Source organism: Capricornis sumatraensis, chromosome 17 (genome assembly GCF_032405125.1).
Source record: "Capricornis sumatraensis isolate serow.1 chromosome 17, serow.2, whole genome shotgun sequence".
Lineage (NCBI taxonomy): Eukaryota > Metazoa > Chordata > Mammalia > Artiodactyla > Bovidae > Capricornis > Capricornis sumatraensis.
In genome coordinates this window covers 17,951,050-17,967,006 of record NC_091085.1, presented here as the reverse complement: position 1 = coordinate 17,967,006, position 15,957 = coordinate 17,951,050, and the positions used below count along the sequence as shown (strand labels likewise).

Sequence of the window (15,957 nt, the reverse complement as noted above, 5' to 3'; positions counted from 1 at the left end):
CTTGCTCTCATTCAAAGGAATGCTTCTCCGTTCCGCCTTACCCCCGACCCCCAGCCCTCATCACAGAGAGCACCCAGCACCAGAAACATTTATGGAGTTTCTGCTCTGTGTCTGTCATGCTCTCCAAATTCTAGGGCTGGCCAGGAGGTATGAGAACCCTGTCAAAGGAAAAATCATAGGAGTAGGGCAGAAGCCATTGGTTTTGCTTTATTGATTTGATTTGATTTCATTTGACTTCTGTGAAAATTCTGCCTCAATTCTGAAGCAATTAAAGCCTCCGGGAAGAGCAAAATTCATTCTCAGTCACGCACAGTGATTTATTTTATTACAACCAATTTGAGATTTGCAACAGCCTGAAAACATGTTCTCATGAAAGGCCTCAGCATCACAGGCTTTATTACCATGCCAGTCTGTATTGTTAGAAGATGTAGAACATCTTTACTGCTGGTTTGATGATGTGCCAACTTCTAGAATACCTCCTAGCCCCACTCCCAGAAAGGAAAATCCTCAGAACCCTACTTTTTAAAGACTATACCTGGTTCACCATGTCCAACTTCAAGTGACCTGCGTAATCCATGTTGAGGGGAAGAAAACATTGTATTTACTTTGAGGTTTCCAGCTATTACAAAGTGTACTCATAAATCTCTCATTCCTCCCTAGGATGGGTGGAGTGGGATGAAGGGAAGGAGGAGAAGCTGTCAGCCTCACTGGATGGGCTGGAAGTGAAATTAGCACAAAGAAAAAGGCACCCCTGGTTTTACTTATCCCATTAATAAGATGTCATGACAATAACAAAGATAATGTCCAAATAGTGGCATTAACATCTGCAATGGATTTTAAAAGGGGGGATAAATTTATTTTTATTATCCTTTTCTTCATGGTCATGAATAATTGGTATGTTTCGGTTTATAATTACAAACTATAGCAGTTCAGAATAACTAACATCTGTGCAGTGTACATTCAGTGTGTGAAGTTCCGGCCCTCCGGATAATTCTGAAGGCAGCCAAAGCTTGAGAACAAGTACACTAAAGCAGTGAGTCTCAACCTTGGCTCTACATTGGAACCGCCTGGAAGCTTTAAAAACTCCTGGACATGGAGGAGAGAAAGAGGCGAGTAAGATGGAAGAGGAGAAGGTCACTGGGGGTTGGCGCAAGGGTTTGGGTGACCCACCAAGGACTCACAGTCATGAGTCAGACCGTGCCGCTTGGCCACTTGCAGTCAGCAATAACAGTTTATCATGTTCTTTAATTCATTATTTGGGGATGTCAAAACACAAATGAGAACTCCTGACCACCCATGCTCAAGTGCACATCTTCATCATGTAAAAGCAAGTTCCATTAAAAAAAAAAAAATAGGAAAACTGCTGGCCTTGTGTCCCAACTCAAGAGACTATGGGGCTTCCCCAGTGGCTCAGCGGTAAAGAATTCACCTGCAATGCAGGAGACGTGAGTTCGATCCCTGGGTGTGAAAGATCCCCTGGAGAAAGGGCTCAACAACCCACGCCAGTACTCTTGCCTGGAGAATCCCATGGACAGAGGAGCCTGATGGGTTACAGCCTAGGGGGTTGCAAAGAGTCATACATGACTGAAGTGACTGAACAGGCCCGAGATTCTGATTTCATTGGCCTAGGACAGGATTTTCAACCTAAGCATCATAGACATTTTGGGCTAGATAATTGTTCATTGGAGCGCCTGGCCTACGCGTTGGATGTTTAGCGGTATCCTTGGCCTCTGCCCCCAGATGTTAATAGCCTCCCAACAAGCTGTAAAAATCAAAAATGTCACAAGATGTTGCCAAATGTCCCCTGGAGGACAAGATCACCCCAGGATGAAGAGCAGTTGTCTAAGGGCATAGCCTAGACACTGGGATTTTTAAAAACTTCTTCAGTCATCCTGATGTACAGCCAAGACTAAGAACCATTCATCAGGAGCGTTCATATTAATAAGTAGCTTTGTATGTGCAATGATGAATAATAAAACAATAAACCTGTGTGTAAAGTAAAAGTAAATCAACTTGTGTGGAAGACTCAGGCAGTCTGCCCATAAGTAAAGGACAAGAGCTTTAGGGCATAAATTTCACAGCAAGCATTTGGTGCCTTACATTTTTGCTTACTTTCTGGTTGTCAGGTATGTTCCAGAAAACTGACATAAACAGGTACACTGCATTTATCTAAAAGGTCACAATCACATAGAAATTGCTTTGTACTAAATATAGTAGTGGCTGGACAGCCTGCTTTGGGACCTACTCATTCTAAAACCAGGGTGCTAATCAGTGGATCATGTGGTACAAGTAGTTAAGTAAATCTGTGTCAATGGGTTAAAAAATGCAGCCTGTCAATTGCTTTTTTGATGTATTTCTAATGCAAGCATTGTATTTCAAGTGGGTATACCTTATAGAAGACATTGAGTATTTATAGGGCATTTATTGGAGAAGGAAATGGCAACCCACTCCAGTGTTCTTCCCTGGAGAATCCCAGGGATGGGGGAGCCTGGTGGACTGCCGTCCATGGGGTCGCACAGAGTCGGACACGACTGAAGTGACTTAGCAGCAGCAGCAGGGCACTTATAAAGGGAAAAAATTACTTCTCTGGGAATAGAGGAAAATAGAAAAAAATCGCGGAAAAGGCGATGGCAACCCACTCCAGTACTCTTCCCTGGAAATTCCCATGGATGGAGGAGCCTAGTAGGCTGCAGTCCATGGGGTTGCTAAGAATCGGACACGACTGAGCGACTTCACTTTCACTTTTCACTTTCATGCATTGAGAAGGAAATGGCAACCCACTCCAGTGTTCTTGCCTGGAGAATCCCAGGGAAGGGGGAGCCTGGTGGGCTGCCGTCTCTGGGGTTGCACAGTCGGACACGACTGAAGCAACTTAGCAGCAGCAGAAAGAAAGCTATTACATTTATTTTTTAAACTTTTTATTTTATGTTGGAGTATAGCCAGTTAGCAAGGAGATCCAACCAGTCCATCCTAAAGGAGATCAGTCCTGGGCGTTCATTGGAAGGACTGATGTTGAAGCTGAAACTCCAGTACTTTGGCCACCTCATATGAAGAGTTGACTCACTGGAAAAGACACTGATGCTGGGAGGGATTGGGGGCAGGAGGAGAAGGGGACGACAGAGGATGAGATGGCTGGATGGCATCACCGACTCGATGGACATGAGTCTGAGTGAATTCCAGGAGTTGGTGATGGACAGGGAGGCCTGGTGTGCTGCGATTCATGGGGTCGCAAAGAATGGGACACGACTGAGCAACTGAGCTGAACTGATAGCCAGTTAGCAATGTCATGATAGTTTTAGGTGGACAGCAAAGGGACTCAGCCTTTGGATCCTTTACATGAATATACATGTATCCATTCTCCTCCAGACTCCCCTCCCATCCAGGCTGCCACATAACATTGAGCAGAGTTCCCTGCACTATATAGTAGGTCCTTGCTGGTTATCCATTTTAAATATAGTAGTGTATACATGTCGATCCCAAACTCCCTAACTATCCCTTCCCCCGTCCTCCCTCTGTGGTTATTTTCTAAGTCTGTGAGTCTCTTTCTGTTTTGTAAATAAATTCATTTGTATCATTTCTTTTTAGATTTGGCACATAAGGGATGTCATATGATAGGTCTTCTCCATCTCACTTTTCACTCCGTACGACAGTCTCTAGTTCTATCCATGTCGTGCAGCCTGTCAATTTCATAATGTTAATTTTGACACCATCCAAATCAGCCACACAAATACAGAACTTCTACACTAACTGTGGTCTTTAAGTTCAGTTCAGTTCAGTTCAGTCGCTCAGTCGTGTCCAACTCTTTGCAACCCCATAAATCCCAGCACGCCAGGTCTCCCTGTCCATCACCAACTCCTAGAGTTCACTCAGACTCATGTCCATCGAGTCAGTGACGCCATCCAGCCATCTCATCCTTGGTCGTCCCCTTCTCCTCCTGCCCGCAGTCCCTCCCAGCATCAGTGTCTTTTCCAATGAGTCAACTCTCCGCATGAAGTGACCAAAGTACTGGAGCTTCAGCTTTAGCATCATTCCTTCCAAAGAAATCCCAGGGCTGATCTCCTTCAGAATGGACTGGTTGGATCTCCTTGCAGTCCAAGGAACTCTCAAGAGTCAAGTAGTGCTTTAATCTTCAGGTGGAGATCAGGACTTTAACTACTTTTTGACTGAAGAAAATTCCCCTGTACTAGAACCGCAGCAGGCATCCTAAAATGAAATCCGTATTCAGCAGATTGCCCTCTGCTGCCTCAGTGGCCCTGGACTCTTCCTCTGCAGCCCACTTGAGTGCTCGATTGGACCACAGGATGGGCGTCCTCTCAGGCGCTACGCTATGTCTCTCATCCAGCTGGACAGTCTCAGCGCAAGGGAAGGGCTCCCCACGCAGAATCTGGCAGCTCCCCTCCCCTGCGGACTTTTCAGCAGAGCTCTGATTTCCCGCCTCCTCCAACTAGTTGAAACGGTTCCTTGTTTGTTTCCACATAAAGAGTGGAAATACGACTTCCGGATACTGTTAAACAACGTTTAAATAGTAAACTATAAGATGATTGCATTTTCTGAGGCAAATTGGTACTGTCAGATTTCAAAATGTGAAAGTACTTTCCTTGAATTAGTGAATTGAAATCATTCATTGGTTTCCCTGGTGGCTCAGACAGTAAAGTGTCTGCCTGCAATGTGGAAGACCTGGGTTCAATCCCTGGGTTGGGAAGATCCTCTGGAGAAGGCAGCCCACTCCAGTACCCTTGCCTGGAAAATTCCATGGACGGAGGAGCCTGGTAGGCTACAGTCCATGGGGTGGCAAAGAGTCGGGCACGACTGAGCAACTTCACTATTGGTTCAACACCTACAGGGTACTAGGTACCATGTGATGCTTTTGCCACCTCATGTGAAGAGTTGACTCATTGGAAAAGACTCTGATGCTGGGAGGGATTGGGGGCAGGAGGAGAAGGGGTGACCGAGGAGGAGATGGCTGGATGGCATCCCCGACTCGATGGATGTGAGTTTGAGTGAACTCAGGGAGATGGTGATGGACAGGGAGGCCTGGCGTGCTGCGATTCATGGGGTCGCAAAGAGTCAGACATGACTGAGTGAACTGAACTGAACTGATATCTTCTCTTGAGCTCTTCCTTTACTCCTAACCCTAATTAAGAGTTTAAGTAAGCATTGTTGTCTCTTGTCGTTGTTGTGCTCAACCCTATGGACTGCAGCCCTGCAGGCTCTTCAGCGCATAGAATTTTCCAGGCAAGAGTACTGGAGTGGGTAGCCATTCCCTTCTCCTGGGGAATCTTCCCATCCCAGGGATCAAACCCAACTCCCCTATGTCTCTTGCATTGGCAGGCAGATTCTTTACCATCAGCGCCCCCTGGGAAGCCCAAGATCTTTTTCAGTTGAGACTGGAAGAGCCTGAAACCATGCACTGTGGGGTTTTCCAGATCATTTTCCTTAGCCCTTGTTACGTAGACTTTCACAGGATTTCAGAGTCTCCCTTGTTAAAGCCAGAAACATCCTTTTCTCTTGTTGTTGAATGTATGAATTGGAAAATCTGTTCACATGGATTTCAGGATCCTCTGTCTCCAGGAATGAACCAACCATCCAACCTTAACAGTTCAACTGTTTCAAACCTTATCCTATAACAATTCCTACATGTTTAAATTACATCTCTCTAGTCTTTACTGGAGAATTACTGTTGTGGAACAAAATACTAAACTCTCATTCTATAAAAAGTAATTTTCAGGTCTTCTTTTTAGGGGGTGATTCATCCCAGAAATAATGTTTCGTGTCTTTACTTGCATCAGGCCCTAATAACTAGCAATCAGCAATGGTATAATTATTTTTTAGCTTCATGAGAACTGAAAGTGTTTAGGGAAGTGTTTCTGTGAAGAGTTCACTGGTTATCCTTGGACAAGAGTTTACATGGAAATTCTAAGAAGACACCAAGCAAAACCAGTAAGAATGAGAGGGAAAAGATGCCTGAGACAGGACTGGATTGAAGGAAAAGGCCTCTCATAAAACAGAAAAAGGGGGGAAATATGTTTAAAAGTCATACAGGGTCTTAGCCATAAAAAATATAATTATAGAGAGCCCTATGTTATTAAATTTTCAAAATGCATACGTTCTGATTTTGTATTTCTGGAGTAACAGTTTCCCCGCCTCTTTCCATGGACTCATATTAATGACCACACCAGCCATGAAATTAATCCTCAATATTTTAGACGTGGTAGAACAACACTGGAAGGTCAACTTAGAGTTAGTATGGCAATGGGTGCTTTGAAAAACAAGAAAATTTTGTCAGATTAGCATGGTATTATTTCCTATTGAGTAGAGTAAGTTTAAGTTCTGAGTCACTAAGCAAACATTAGAAAGGAAATCAATGCCATTTTTACTCTTGAAAAGGCATCATATATTCAGTTGGGACTTCCTCCATTTATATAGCTGTGCTGTTATTTAAGCCCATGCTTCTAGTACAATACCTAAGTAGATGAATACCAGCAACTCACAGAGGTCTTGTGTTCTTGCTACTTATCACACACAGCCTCTAGAGGGTCATCACCCTCTCCTTAGAATTTCAAAGATTTCAAACTGTCAACATGGAAGAATAGACATTCCTGAAAACACTACCAACAGATCACAGTAACCACATTTTCCTGTGTGATAAAGAGAAATCTGAGCCTAAACAAAGATAGGTCACTGGTGTCATCCCTGCTAAAGCAAGGCAGCCTGTTAAGCACAGAGGAAAGCATGAGTTCCAAGTGATTTTAGGTTGGCAAAGCCAGTATATCCTAAACCACTTCATTTTCCCAGTATTCTCCATAACATCTTATTCAGAGCTTCGGCTGCTTGTCAGGAGTGAATATAATCTCCCAATGCCACTGGTTGAAAATGACTCATTTAACTCATGACTTGGTAAGAACTGATCAAAGATGACTTCCTGCTTCTTGGTTAAACTGTCATCCAAACCCCCAACTTGTGCTCTTCTGAAAAGTGGGTCACATGACCACTTCCTATAAGCTCAAAGATTTATCTCTTGTTATTATATTTATTTATCATTCTCCACATCTTTCAGGGATAGAAAAACTCGCTGAAGCATTAAATTATGAAAAGATAATGACGATGACAATCTCCTGCTATCACTCCAACTGAAAAGCATCATAAATGATAAAATTTAGAAGTTCAGAAGTGTGATTAGAAATGTGTGTCTGAGTGTCCCATGCTGGCTCTGCCACTGTCTTACACGCTCTTTCCCTTTTTCAGCTGCTGGCTGGGCGCTGGCCTTTTGAACAAAATGACTTTGGCGTTTTCCTCTGCAAGTTGTTCCCCTTTTTGCAGAAGTCCTCAGTGGGGATCACCGTCCTTAATCTCTGCGCACTAAGCGTTGACAGGTAATGTGGCTCTTTCTCCTCACTCTTTTGTTGGATTTAGAAAACTGTTTTTCTCAGAAAAAAGAGAACTCAAGGAGTTTTGAGAGCGGATGCCCAGGGCAGTGGTTCATTAGTTCCCAGGAATTAAACTAGTATCAATCTTGCTGTACTGTTCACAATTACTTTCCACAGTTGCTTATTACTAGCCATCTTTGGTTTAGGCAAACTTGCACCTAGAGCATTTTGCCAACTATATCCATCTGATATCCTTATGGCAATGAGCTATCAGAGACGCCCAAGGAATATATTAGATGGAATGAATTTTGGAAAAGGAAATTCTAGGACATTCAAACTCTATATTTTCAGTGGTAGATTTCTCATTGGAAAAAAAGAAGATATGGCTCAATTACGTTTCTAAAGCTTGATTCCTTGAACTGAAGAATGAGCACTCAGAATTACATTCTAATCTATGCTTGAAAGTCTTCCTAAAAAGAGGACAATAGAAGTGCCCTTTCATCCAGCTCTGAAAAACCCATCAAGTGTCTCATAGTCTTTCCAGAATTCTTCTCAAACATGGATGTCAAGACTTCTTTAAAGAGGTCTCTCTAAATTCCATGAATTTCTAGAAGGTATTTTATATATCTTGTAATTTTCATAGTGGGAATTTTATAAAAAAATGAAATTAGGAACTCTGGTGCTCTTTTTCATGTTGAATACAGTCCTTTGAGGGCTTCCCAGGTAGCTCTAGTGGTAAAGAACCTGCCTGCCAGTGCAGGAGACATAAGAAATATAGGTTCAGTCCCTGGAGCGGGAAGATCCCCTGGAGGAAGACATGGCAACCCACTCCAATATTCTTGCCCGAAGAATCCCATGGACAGAGGAGCCTGGCGAGCTATGGTCCATAGAGTCACAAAGAGTTGGACACGACTGAAGCAACTTAGCATGCATGCATAATCCTTAGCAAACACTGTTTAATGGCCTATTTAAGTGGTTTACCTACAGTTTAGAAGAGGTCTTCATTTTTCCTTTCACACTTCAACAATCACTTTATCAGAGCACCCAAGTCCCATCAACATAGAAATAAAAGGCCCAGTTTCTTAAAGAACAATGGAAGTGTTTACAGATCTTCTGTTATTTATCATTTACAATTAATTTTCAGGACCAAAACTTTTATTGTTAAACCATAAGGATACTCATTCCATTGGTAGTAGAAAACTATAATAATACCCTTATTTTAAATATATGGTTATAGTAATTGTGAAACAAAATGTTTAGTGGTATTTTTAAAAATAAATTTATTGCTGAAACCAAAACAAAGAACATTTCATTAGCATTTAAGTTGCAGTAAGGTATTGACAAAAATGATAAACACAGCAATGGTAAAAACAAAGATCATAAATAAAATCATGAATAATTAGGATTTGCAGTGATTCTCAGGAAAACCTGAGGCATAGGTTTCTTCTGCATCACATCAGATGTTAAAGGCTGTTGCATACAAATATTTGCATGCCATAAGTAGCTACTGTATCACTTCAACTTAATGAATAATTATTATTTGTGACCATGTCTCAAAATATCAGTAAATAATCTGGATTTTATTCACTAATGAATTCTCACTCTGCTGTTCCCACTCCTAGCACCCCAATAACATCATTTTTAGGTAATACAGTACTCATGATCGGAGAAGGCAACGGAACCCCACTCCAGTACTCTTGCCTGGAAAATCCAATGGACAGAAGAGCCTGGTGGGCTGCAGTCCATGGGGTTGCAAAGAGTTGGACACGACTGAGCGACTTCACTTTCACTTTTCACTTCCATGCATTGGAGAAGGAAGTGGCAACCCACTCCAGTGTTCTTGCCTGGAGAATCCCAGGGACGGAAGGGCCTGGTGGGCTGCCGTCTATGGGGTCTCACAGAGTCGGACACAACTGAAGTGACTTAGCAGCAGCAGTACTTATGTAAAATAATCATGACAATTTTTTAAATTGTGTTTCCTATATGCAAATTCTTCCTAAATTGTTACAAAACTACAATTGTGAAACAATGTGGTATACACCCATAAATACGTTGACAAATAAATGGGAGAAACAGAAACAGGTTTCAAAGTGTACAAGAATATAATAGAGGCTGAAATTACTTTGATTTGTAACAGGAAAAGGGAAGATTCATCAACAAATAGTGTTATGTACCATCTGGGGAAAAAACATGTTAAAGGCTTATCTTGTGCTACATATCAATAATATTAGTTACAATTACTCAGTTCAGTTCAGTCGCTCAGTTGTGTCCGACTCTTTGCGACCCCATGGACTGCAGCACGCCAGGCCTCCCTGTCCGTCACCAGCTCCCAGAGTTTACTCAAACTCATGTCCTTTGAGTCGGTGATGCCATCCAGCCATCTCATCCTGTGTCGTACCCTTCTCCTCCTGCCCCCAATCCCTCCCAGCATCAGGGTCTTTTCAAATGAGTCAGCTGTTCGCATCAGGTGGCCAAAAATGTTGGAGTTTCAGCTTCAACATCAGTCCTTTCAATGAACACTCAGGACTGATCTCCTGTAGGATGGACTGGTTGGATCTCCCTGCAGTCCAAGGGACTCTCAAGAGTCTTCTCCAACACCACAGTCCAAAAGCATCAGTTCTTCGCCACTCTGCTTTCCTTATACTCCAACTCTCACATCCATCCATGACCACTGGAAAAACCATAGCCTTGACTACACAGACCTTTGTTGGCAAAGTAATGTCTCTGCTTTTGAATATGCTGTCTAGGTTGGTCATAACTTTCCTTCCAAGGAGCAAGTGTCTTTTTATTTCATGGCTGCTATCACCATCTGCACTGATTTGGGAGCCCCAAAAGTAAAGTCTACCACTGTTTCCACTGTTTCTCCATCTATTTGCCATGAAGTGATGGGACCAGATGCCATGATCTTAGTTTTCTGAACGTTGAGCTTTAAGCTAACTTTTTCACTCTCTTCTTTCACTTTCATCAAGAAGCTCTTTAGTTCCTCTTCACTTTCTGCCATAAGGGTGGTGTCATCTGCCTATCTGAGGTTATTGATATTTCTCCCAGCAATCTTGATTCCAGCTTGTGCTTCCTCCAGTCCAGCGTTTCTCATGATGTACTCTGCACATAAGTTAAATAAGCAGCGTGACAATATACACCCTTGATGTACTCCTTTTCCTATATGGAACCAGTCTGTTGTTACAATTATTACCATTTATTAAGTATTAGTATGTACCAGGCCCTGTTAAAAATACTTCCCAGAAATTATTTTATTTAATCCTTATAACAGCTGTGATGGTGCTATAGTTATCCCCATTTTACAGATGAGGAAGCTGAAGTTGAAAGAGCTTAATCAAGGTTACTCAGCTACTAAGTTTTGGAGCCAGTCATCAAATAAAAGTAGTGTGTGTTCTTAAACACTATGCTTAAGCATGCAAAAACTCAAACCATCAGGCAGTAGAAGAAGATAAACCAGTATCTTTTTGGTCTCTAAAAAAGGAAGATTTTTAAACCTAAAAGGGATGGTAGAAAATCTGAGTAAAACTATAAATGCATTTTAGGACATAAAATTTTAAAAGAAGATCAAATATTCATAAAATTAAAAACCGAATAAAGCAATAATCTGGGGAATATATTTGCAGCAAAACTGCATGTTAATAGTCTTGATATTTAAAGAATCCATACAATTCACAGTTAAAATGATAATACTTTCATATTAAAAGACATAAGTATAAAAATCACCAAAGAAAAAATCAAAATGGCTAACATTAGTCATTAACATGAATACTGTTCATGTAATCAGAGAAATTCTCATTAAAAAGCATACTTCTCTGGTAATGGTAGAAACCTGAACAGCCCCTCCAGAAAGTAAAGTCCTACAAGTACTCTTGAGCTCTGTTTTAAATTTATTTATTTATTGACTGTGCTAGGTCTTTGTTGCTGTGTGCAGGCTTCTCTTATTGCTGAGGACAGGCTCTAGAGCTCTCAGACTTCAGTAGTTGCAATTCCCAGGCTCTTGAGCACAGGCTCAATAGTTGTGGCTCACAGGCTTAGTTGCTCCAAATGGATTCTCATCCATTGAGCCATCAGGGAAACCCTGCTTTTGCCTTCTGACCCAATAATTACAATTTTTAGGATAAGTCCTATGGAAATGATCCAAAATTTGAACAAAGAAATTAGGTACATAAACAAGATAATTTACAGAAAATGTTGAAAGCAACATTTTAGGGAAAAGGATAGGGATGTTAAATGCAATTTAAATGTGTAGGTTTGTGAATATAAAATTCCTTGAAAGTAATATGATCAGTATTATTAGTAGTTATGTCAAAGGATAGAATAATGGGTTTTCATCATATTATTAGTAGTTGTTCTATTAATACAAGCAGAAAAAAGTTCTGAAAGTTTCTTTAGTTTTATTATCTGTGACCAGTTTTCCTTATTTACTTCATGCTATTCTTTACGTTTTATTTTTCTCATTTGCCCAGCTCATTCCTGTGACTTTTTTTTTTATATTAACACTAATTTCCTATGACTCTAGCTCTAAAACACAAATGTATATAGGCCTTGCGTGGAGATACATGTACATACTCAGCTCAGAGATATTTCCACACCTACACTTGCCTTTACAAAAGCACCATCAAATTTGGGAAAATAGCATTTTATTTTAAAACTGACTTTTTATTTAGAAAATTTCCCAAAGGAAAGAGCCACTCAGTGTTCTAAGAAAACTGCACCTCTGAGGAAACATCGAACCAAACCCAGAAAAGAACAGCCTATGACACAAGAATGAGAAAGAAACAGGAGAAAGAAGGCAAGAAAGATTCTTGGCTCCTATAAATAGTAAAACCTTTTTAAGGAAGCTGGGTATAATCCTCTGAGAAGAGAGACATTGATGAAAAGAGAGACCAAGGAGAGGAAACAATTTGCTTGGTTTGATAAGAAATATAGGCAACTTTTCATCTCTCCAGAATATTTGCGTGTTACAAAATTTATAGTGTGCCCTAAATAGTGTTATGTGCGATAGTTTAGTGGTCCCTTTTGCAGTTCATATGAATCTTAATATAGAAAATATACATTTTTTTTCTTGGGATATTCTTGGCAGTTGGGTTCAATGCCTGGTCAGGGAACTAAGATCCCACATGCCATGAATCACAGCCAAAAAAAAAAAAAGAACAGTATAAAAAATTAATTTTTTTTTGATTGAAAAATATTTTAGGGCACTTATTCCTCAGTGATATACTATATCATGAATTATCCCTAGATTGAGAAGCGTAAGTCATCGTTTTGTTCAACAGAACAACTGGAGAGAAGCGTATGAGGTACAGACATGAAGAATCAGGCCTGGCTGCTGTTCTTCAGAGTTTCAGGGGTTGTGAACATATGGACATGGGAACCAGGAAGAATGAAAGGCACAAGGGAGATATTCATGCAGTGGGATTCCCAAAAGTCCTCAGTCATCAACAACTTCCAGTTCCTTCCTTATTTCATCTTGTTCTGCCCTCTCTCAGGGGACAATATTGCTTCACCATCCCCAGTATAAACCCTACCTGTAAAAAAGAAAAATACCCTACCTGTAGCTAGGAGGAAGAAGGGAGCTGGGAGAAGATGATGGGGGAGGAAATGGAAGGACTGGGTCATAGGCTCCTAGTTCTGGCATAGGCTCACCTCAACCACACCCTTTCCTCCCCTGTCTCACGCAGGGAGAAAAATTAACGCAATGGTTCAGTCACCAGTTATCAGTTATGTATCAAATAAAATGTCCTTGGTTTGAAAAAAGAAAGAAAAAAGAATGCCAAGCATCTTGTTCATTAAGACTTGCTCTCAGGTGTTTGTTTGTTTTTTTTTTTATTTTATTTGTTTGGCTTCATCAGATCTTATTTGCAACATGGGGGATCTTTAGTTTCAGCATGGGAACACCTGACCGTGGCATGTGAGATTCGACTCCCTGACCAGGGTCCAAGCGGGACCCCCTGCACTGGGGGCTTGGTGTCTTAGCCAGTGGACCACCAGGGAAGTCCCTAGTCTCCGTTTTAGAGCAAGGAGATGAACCATTTTAAGATCCCACTTTCTCAAAAATCTGCCTTATTCCACGTTTTTCCTTGGTAATCAGTTCACCATCCTGTGTTCCCTCGGTCCTTTCTTTATAAACTGTTGCATTTCACTTGGTACTGACTCAACTTTGAGATCTGTATGGAAGGAATCTTTTTTGACATTTCTGTTTCAAAAGCTTTCACACTGTAAAATGAATCATTCACACTTCATTCCTGAAGATTAGATACCATTTGCTTTGCATCTTGATTTGGTTGCATTATATTCTACTAAAAATAAGAAAATTTCTTCCTTTTTTAAAAAAAAATAAAAGCAAGGAGTAAAAAGAGGGAATTTGGATTCTGTTATGAAACAATTTGCAACTTGGGAATCTCTGCTTTCCGTTTATGAGCTGAATCAAATTATGGCCCAGGAAGAGTCTGTGATTTTTTTTTTTTATATGTTGCTTTTGAGGGAAAATAATGGGAGTAACTGGGCTCAGTAGTAAAGAATCCACTTGACAAAGCAGGAGATGCGGGTTTGATCCCTGGGTCAGGAAGATCCCCTGCAGAAGGAAACAGCAATCCACTCCAGTGTACTTGCCGAGATAATCCCACGAACAGAGGAGCCTGGAGAGCTACAGTCCACGGAGCTGCAAGGAGTTGGACACAATTTGTCAACTAAACAACAATTCATCCAAGCTCTATATGATTTATGACTTCATTTATTGCTTAGTGAATACTAATACTGGAGGATCAAAAAGGAGAAAAAGGCCTACCTTTCTCAGTCTAGGTATTTGGTTTGGGTTTGTTTTTTTTCTTTTTTTTAATATTTATGTATTTATTTGGCTGCCCAGGTCTTAGTTGCTGCATGTGGGATGGATGAGGGATCAAAACCCAGCCCCCTGCATTGGGAGCGCAGAGTCTCAGCTACTGGACCACCAGGGAAGCCCCCTCCCTAGAGGTTTTTTTAATCCAAATAAGGTAAACAAAACAGAAAAAGCTGATCACTTATACCAGCCATTACCAATAATTTGAACAAGTATTCTTACATGCTTTAAGTGGCAAGCACTCTATGTTACTTTGTTTCAGGTAAAAAAGGAGGGGCAGGGATTGGAAAGAGGAATTAAATGTTATTCTTTGTAAGGTTAACAGTCGTGTTTAAAGTGGGAAATGATGGGGGTCAGACCAGTAAAGAGGTCTGGTTACAGCTCCAAATTGTAGTTAAAAGCTGCCTGGAAAAGGAAGCTATAAAAAGATAAAACTCCTTTAACAACTACTCCAGATGATGTGTAATTAGATACCTGGGAAAGTTGCAAGGATCCATTAATAAGGCAACTTTGATTGATTTGCGTCAGTTCCGCATCCCTCATTTCAAGTAGTTACTCGGTGGTTTCTGTGATAGTCTCAAAGATTGACCATAACTCAAGAAGCATGGAAGTGATTTTCTAAAACACTTCAGTTTTACTTAGACTTGGTCTTGGTTTCTCTCTTTTTCTCCTGTGTTTTGATTTTTCTTTTACCCTGCATGTAATGGGTTTCCCTTGTGGCTCCTAGGAAGTGGTAAAGAATCCGCCTACCAAAGCAGGAGATGTAGGTTTGATTCTCGGGTCAAGAATATCTCCTGGAGAAGGAAATGGCAACCCGCTCTAGTATTCTTGCCTGGGAAATCCCATGGACAGAGGAGCCTGGCCAGCTACAGTTCATGGGGTTGCAGTTTTTCACTCTTTTAATTCTCTTGTCAAGATCAGGTGACTGGTTAATCTTGCTGCCTCATTTTTCTCTGGTAAGAAACTACCCCCAAACTGAGTGGTTTAGAACAATCATCATTTTCTTAGTCTGACCTTGTTGCAGGGCAGAAATTGGGGCACTTCTTCCACTCCTTGTTACTCTGACTGGGGTCTCCTGGTGGATTTCAGGTGGCTCCTGAGCTTGTTTCATGGTTCCAAGACTCACATGACTGGCCCTTTGATAGGAACAACTAGACATGTGAGCTCAGTGGAGCGCGTCTCCCTCCCCACGAGCCCAGGGCTGCTGAACCCTGCTCCAGCTGGCTCAGAGCTCCAGGGTAGAACCTGCTGCTCCATGGAGAGGACAGATGTGAAACTGATAAAGCATGATTCCAGCTGTGCTCAACTGGTCAAAGCAGCCACAGGCCAGCCCAGATGACACACCCAACCAAAGAAGTGTCCAAATATCTGCAGCTAGATTCCACATGTATTCGTTAATATACAATATTTGTTTTTTTCTTTCTGACTTGCTTCACTCTGTACAACACAGATGAGCCTATTGGCAAAGCAGAAATAACAGACACAGAAGTAGAGAACAAATGAATGGACACCAAGGGAGAGGAGATGGAGGGATGGGATGAACTGGGAGATTGGGATTGACATTATACGCTATTGATACTATGTATAAAATAGATAATAGTGAGAACATACTGCATAGCACAGGAAACTCAACTCAGTGCTCTGTGATGATCTAAATGGGAAGGAAATCCAAAAAAGAGGAAACATATGCATCAGTTCAGCTCAGTCGCTCAGTCATGTCCGACTCTTTGCAACCCTATGAATCGCAGCATG

The 15,957-nt window shown here is 41.4% G+C and overlaps 1 protein-coding gene across 2 annotated transcripts in view; it reads left to right on the top strand.

The window, feature by feature from the left end:
• The window catches only part of EDNRA (endothelin receptor type A), a 66,122-nt gene that overhangs the window by 26,263 nt on the left and 23,902 nt on the right, over nucleotides 1-15,957 (top strand). The window contains exon 2 of one of the 2 annotated variants that reach the window (XM_068989891.1): nucleotides 7,246-7,373. The exons of the other annotated variant lie outside the window; for it this stretch is intronic. Coding sequence (XP_068845992.1) covers nucleotides 7,246-7,373 — 128 coding nt within the window. The remainder of the gene's footprint in view (nucleotides 1-7,245; nucleotides 7,374-15,957) is intronic. 2 annotated transcript variants of the gene reach the window in all.